The sequence below is a fragment of the Penaeus monodon genome, chromosome 1, assembly GCF_015228065.2.
Source record: "Penaeus monodon isolate SGIC_2016 chromosome 1, NSTDA_Pmon_1, whole genome shotgun sequence".
Classification (NCBI taxonomy): Eukaryota; Metazoa; Arthropoda; class Malacostraca; order Decapoda; family Penaeidae; genus Penaeus; species Penaeus monodon.
In genome coordinates, this window is record NC_051386.1 from 48665770 (window position 1) to 48672882 (window position 7113).

The 7113-nt window shown below is 40.2% G+C and overlaps 1 protein-coding gene across 2 annotated transcripts in view; it reads left to right on the forward strand.

Moving 5' to 3' along the window:
* LOC119573293 (SPEG neighbor protein-like) overlaps positions 1–5880 on the forward strand; it is a gene marked incomplete at its 5' end in the record, with an annotated part of 51330 nt that extends 45450 nt beyond the window's left edge. For both annotated transcript variants that reach the window (XM_037920466.1, XM_037920460.1), the window contains 1 exon segment: positions 2401–5880. Coding sequence is in view for 1 of the 2 variants with exons in the window: in XM_037920460.1 (XP_037776388.1) it covers positions 2401–2508 (108 nt within the window).
* Between the last annotated feature and the right edge of the window lie 1233 nt (positions 5881–7113).

The window sequence follows — 7113 nt, forward strand, 5'->3', positions numbered from 1 at the left end:
CGGCTGAAATGCGTAAAACTTAAAATTCTATGTAGCAACAGCTCGCATCCAAGCTTGGGCTTTCATGCTTATTGACTGCGCATCGTATTTGCAATCATAATTACTGAGAGATAGGAGCTGAATATCATAAATACCGGACATTGTAGTTTAAAGTGTCAGTGAAGTGCGACCGTTACAGCGGGTGAGATTCAATTTTTGAAAAGAGAAAAGGGAAACGTACCGGAAAGCGATAATGAAAAAAGTGAAAATGGTTATAGATGTTGATTATTCTTCCTTTCGCTCACTCCGCTTTTTCTTTTGATCATAATGAAATGTTTCATATGAACTGTTCAATATGAGAAGAGAACACCTGGCGTCGTTAAAATTACACCATATGTTAATTTCAAAAACAGTTTTAGCTTTAGTTCATTAACATTTTTTACCATTTTTTTCCGGATCACTTCCAGTAGTGCAAAGTTGATCCTTCCGTCGGTATTAAAATAGGCCATAAAAGAGGAAACGACCTGTTAGGCTCGTAGCCCATTTTATTTTGTTCCATCCCTCCTCGAGCTCGCGAAAACATCAATGAACGTTAAGTACCCCGTTTTCCTTGTTTACTTCTCCGTAGCGTGATATTATTTTGGTTTTATTTCCCTGATGTTTTTTTCGCAACGTTCCGTATCATATATATGTGTTTGTGTAATACATGTATGTGTGTGTGTGTGTGTGTGTGTGTGTGTGTGTGTGTGTGTGTGTGTGTGTGTGTGTGTGTGTGTGTGTGTGTGTGTGTGTGTGTGTGTGTGTGTGTGTGTGTGTGTTATGTATATATATGTATATATATGTATATATATATATATATATATATATATATATATATATATATATATATTATGTGAGCATACTGAAAATCAGTATGTGCATTTATATAAGCATCTTGCAGTATTGTTGGGAGAAACACTCATAGCACTGCATACATATATTCCGTCGACATCTAATGCAAGATTGTCCTCTCTTGTCATGTTATGCAAATGTACGGCATGTGTGGGTGCATTTGTTCATAGTGCCTCGGCATAAAACATTTAGCATGTATGTTAATATACATCCATACTATCCCGTCATATAGAGGATGCGGCACGTTTGTGTACATGCATTTCAGAAAATGATCTTTGGTTCCAGTACACAGATGAACAATTTGCATGTTTACATTGATAATGGTTTAGGCAGCGAATGTGGTTTCGGCTTTTTAGAACGACATGGAAATTAAATTTTGTGTGTGCGTATTTTTGCACGAGTCTCTAGTTTAAGAATTAATGATTATGAATATAGCCAGAATCATTTGGACAGGTCACTTGATTACACTTATTCTGTACAATAATATTTCCCTTATTTTTTCAGTGCATCGAAGATCTACACTGTCATATGATTTTGTACTTAAGAAACAATAATTTATATTCCTCTTCTAGGGATAAGTGATTCAACAATGAAAAGTAGATATGATTTTGTTCTTCTTGTAGATATTTCTGAATGGGTGTCTCTATGCATTTAAATGACAGACAGAGACTCCATTACGTGTCTATGAGTATGGACATAATGGCAACATTATGATCCGTTTTAATCATTTCACAGATTAATTAGAAACAACCTGTAAGACAAACAACATCCTGCGCATGTATGCTACTGATTTTTCTCCCTTGTGTAACAGCTGTAGTTTACAGACTAAGCCATATAGACGGAAATGACTATGAGGTTGGTTGCTTGTCTTAAAATCCAGTGTAAATATAAGGGTATTTGTTAATGTGCGCAAATGTATAAATAAACTAACAAATAAATGAGCATATATGTATATATATATATATATATATATATATATATATATATATATATATATATATATATATATATATATATATATATATATATGCGTGTGTGTGTGTGTGTTTACACGTATATGTCTACTTATGTGTAATCTATTTATTTCTTAATCCATCTGCCATAGATATCTCTCTGTTTATATATTAATCTATCCATCTATATGTGTCTGTATAGATAGATAAATATATATATATATGTATATATATATATATATATATATATATATATATATATATAGTGTGTGTGTGTGTGTTGTGTGTGTGTGTTTTGTGTGTGTATGTATATATGTATTATATATATATATATAACATATACTACATATAATATATAATTATACATATATACATATATATTACATAATATATATATATATATATATATATATATCAAAAATGAAAACACAGTATGACGTTAAGACCTAGGCTGCAATATTATGTAAGCAAAGGCTGCCATCCTCCGCTCTGCCTTGGTCTGTAGCAGTCCCTTGGCAGTAGCGCCTCCCCCCACCCCACCCCCGACCACGCCCCTAACCGCCTCTCCTTTCCGCAGGACGAGGAGGTGGACATCGACCTCTCCGACCCCGAGTTGAACAAAGCGGCCACCAAAATCCAGGCCACCTTCAGGGGTCACCGGGTCAGGGCAACCGACGAGCACTGATGACCTTTGACAGCTGTGACGTCACCAACATCCCCCCGTTGCCCCCCGCCCCGCCGCCCCGCCCACCAGCACCATCAGCAGCGCCGTGGTGGAGGCTAGATGGTCCAAGACCAAGGACTGATGGTGGATGGTGGACAGGTGGACGCGCAGTCTGGATCGGTCTTTTGTGGATCCGCCTCGAGTCAGACCTATTAAGCAATAAGAACTTAACTCATAAGATTAAACATTATTAAGTCATTGGTATTTAAAGAATTGATAGAGTACATATATATTCATATTTTCTTTGGGGGCGAATAATACAAGGTGAGACGTTTAACTAAATTCAGTCATCGCCGGCGAGGATTATCACGAAAAGAAAAACAAACACATACCACGGTTCCAAAGGACTGCCAAATCGTGTATCATTAATCTGCAATCAACTGGCCAATCCATGATCTTTCTGCTGTAGAAGGTGGCCCCCTTATGCACTCGGTGGTTGTTGAGGCGAGAGAGCAAGAAGCCCCGACTGGGCGCGAGGTGTTCACCCATCGTGTTAGTTTTTCTTTAAAGTTGAAACAGAAGCACCCGTGTGAGATTATGAACCTTTTATTTCACGATTCCTTGTTTTCCGTTTCGGGGAAGACCAATAAAAAAACATGTGGATGCTTTCGAATTTACCATTTGACGTAGTTTTAATACATCATGCCGATACCTACTTCGTCTTTTCTCTAGAGGCTTCGTAATGTTTAAGCTTATCAGACTTTGTAATTTTAGAGTTGTCTTGCTACATTTACTTGTATTCGTATATACAGTTTCAAATGAGGAATGTGTGACAAGAATTGCTAAAACATTATACATCGCAGCTACTGAGTCCTTTCCATTTGCCCAGCAACATAGTAACTATGAATTTATCCATATATAAAGAGAACCATCGCAGTAGAGGTGATAGGAACGTAAAACTTCACAAAAAGCAGGATGAGCAGGAAGTCACCGCCTGCGCGAGCGAAAGCCTCCACCACGGCCAATGAAACCACGTTTTGCCTCGCCCAGGACGGCCCTCTCCTCGGCACCTCCAGCTTCCGATGCCTCCCAGCGACGGGGAGACTTCAGCTCCTGCGGCTGCCCGGAGAGGCTTTCCATCTGCCGTCCCCCTTGCAGGAGCGGCAGGTGGCACCGTCCTGCGGTCTAGTGCCAAGAGATAGTCATTCAGAGTTAGAGTTCCCGCTAGCAGGGAGACATGAGCATGTGTCAGTATGCTGCAATGGCAATAGGACTTGATGAGTACTTCACACGTAGCTGCACCTAGTTGCAGGGATGATCTGGCTTCGAACCGCTGCCAGCTGCGCGCGGATCCCAGCGACGGGGCGTCCGCGCGCTCCTGCGCACCGTTCTCAGCAGAGGGCGACTCGGAACTACGGGTGTTTGCATGCACCTGCGGATTGCTCTCCGCGGCGGGTGGCTCCCAGCAGTGGATGGTCGCTTGCGGCGGGAGGCTCCCGGGGCGGGGGCCGCAGCCGAGGCGCGCCGGCCCGTCTATCTCTTGCAGAATGTTCGAGACAATCATGCCCTTCGCTGCTGGACGCCGCGGGGAGCACCCCAGAGAGACTAGTCTTACCGGGAATGTCTTTTCCTCCTCACCGCAATAACGCTCTTAGTCTTCTAGATCTCCTAGACGGATTTCTTGATCGATACGAGGAATAAGGTAGTCGGGCAATCTGCATAACATCACCTTCTGACGCCTCTCACGCGCTCGCTCAACACCTCGCGGAGCTTTCTAGGCTCTGATGAAACAATGCAGGCTTTGGTGAGACTATTCAGGCTTTAGCGAAGCTACCCAGCTTTGGTGTGGCTTCTCAAGGTCCCATGTATTTAATGAAGCTACCTTGGTTTGTGCAAAGATTTCCCAGACTATGGCGGACTACCCGAGCTGCGTCGGAGCTGCGCTAACAACGGAAAAGTTAGCTTCAGGGAAGTTAAGTATGCTTAAGGGAAGCTACTCAGGAATCGGCGAGTTTATTCAAGCTCAGCGAAGTTTCTGCAGAAACCACAAACATGTTATATGTTCCTTGAGGTTCTGATGAAATCGAAGTCTTTGTTTAAAGCACACTGGTTCTCTGGAAGTAACCTATAATGAAGCACAAGCGGTTTGACCAGTAGCTTCCCAGGCTTTGGTGAAACAACTGGGGTTGTGGGATGCAACCTAAGTACTGGTGAAGCTACTTAGACTCAGGCGAAGCTATTTTACGTTGTGGCGAAGCTCCTATGCTCTGATGAGGTAACCCAGGCTCCGGTAAGATTATAGAATTTCCATTATTCCTTTCGAGAGTTCACCTGCCATATCCACATTACTTCTGCAGATTCTGCTGCGAGACTGTTTATGTGTCTGTGATTTATTGAGCTTGTCCTAATTTTCCTTCTCTGTCATTATCTGCAGGATCACTTGTGTTAGGATACACCATGCAGAGTGTAAACATCTTTTGGTGTCCAGAAACCAATGAAGAATACTGTCATTATGATAATGTAATTCAAAGCCAATCAAAGAAGTTTTTAGATACCATCATTGACAGCCTCCAGCTGGTCAGTTAACATCAGTAATCAAACAATACTCGTTTGTAATAATAATATCTTAGTGTTCACAGTTCTGAACCAGTTTTTGCTAATATCCTCACTTTTGAAGGCATGTTCAGTCTAGAAGAAAAGTATCAGTCCGAACCCATCACTATGTATCGTTTCAATAAATATATATATCCTTTTCAAGTTTTTTACTTGTATTGTGATTCAGCCTCGTGCGGTCCAGCCTGCCCACGTGTTAGCCAGACCACAACTGGTGCTGACATGAGGCTGCCTTGCAAAATCTGTAGAGAAAATCAGCGAACTTCCGTGGAAAGTAGATAGGCATAGTCACTGGCACCATTAGACTCTCCACTATATTCCCTGGAGCTGCCAAAGTACGGGAAAAAAAAGAAAAAAAAATGCCATTCGTAAGCACCTTCCTGCTGGCTATTCTCGCTAACACGTGAGACAAAAAATAACTCATTATTGAAATCTGTTGTTGATGTTTTAAAGATTTAAGATTATAAAAAAAGGAATCTCTTTAATGGTGTTGTACTTTTTAATCTGAACAGTGTTCCTCTCTCGTTGACCATCTTCTAAGTAGATTTGTATTCTCGTAGTGTTATCTTGATCATTCTCGTTTACTGTTGACATCTGGTTCGAGTATAAGACAGAGCTGTCCCTCCTGTGCTGTTATCTAAATACAAATTAATGATAAGACTATTATTAGAATACTACTACTAGCCTTGGCGTGAGCTTCATAGTGTTTTAAGAAAGATAGTGAAAATGTTCATAAAATGCTCAATTGGAGTAAAGAAAAATAAAGAAAATACCAGATTCCTTATTTTTTTCCTTCAATGACCATTCGCATGCTTAAAAAAAAAAATAAGATGCATTACGATGACTTCTTCCTCCATCACCCATTTTGGAGACAGGGTCACGTATTATTCAAGCGTTTTCATTTCCTTCCACACTCCCTGACTCATGGCCTTGAAAATAGCCCCAACTTGGAAAAAAAAATCAAAATCCCATCTTGGTGAGCAACTTCTCAAGATTTCTCGCTTGGTGTCGGGGCGCCGTGGAGAATGACGCTTGCCAAGATTTATCATTTCGAAGCAAGATTTATCATCTACATGTCCAGAGAAGCAAGTCTGAAGCAGGAAGAAATCTTGGTTAAGATCATTTGTCAGAACGTTTTCGAACAACCTGCAACAAGATGTCTTGTTTGAAATTGCACGCCAAAACAAATCTTGGGATCTTACTCTGATAAGGTATGAATAAAGAATTGAGCTAGTTAAATGGATGAATAAATAAACACAACAGGAAAATAAATAAGAAATTAATAATGACACGGGATAGAAATAAGGAATAATATCACTTTCAAAGAAATGAAATAACATTCTTTAAGAAACAAGAAATGTCCCATGAAAATCAAACAGATATCTTAAACAAAACTGAAACAAGATATAAACAGCTATCTGAATGTTATAGCCGCTTTCACACACACACACACACACACACACACACACACACACACACACACACACACACACACACACACACACACACACACACACACACACACACACACACACACACATACTGACATTGAAACACGTTAACTTCAAGAAAAGAAAAATGAAAACGAAAATTTCCACTTCCCTTCCACACACACACTTTTTTTTTTTTTTACGGAATCGACCTAACAAAGGACTATATTATTCCCACTCGAAATTGAACCCATACAGTACTGTACTCATTTACAGACATGAATTGCTGTCATACTATCACATTAACAAAATATATTTCTAAAGGATAACATAGAACGCACCCCTGTATTCTATAAATCAATGGATTCGAAGGTAATTTTAATATAAATACAACAGTGCTATTTATTTGAAAATAAAAGTAATCAACCATTACGTAAAACTTTCTTAACAACGCCGTCCACTGTTCCTTTAATCAACGGATATGCATCTCGTAATTGCGCCTCGAGTTATCCATTGTCCAGCTGAGAACATCAAACCTACTTGAAAGTCTAGATGTGAAGGTGAGAGCGAAAGAGAGATTGAG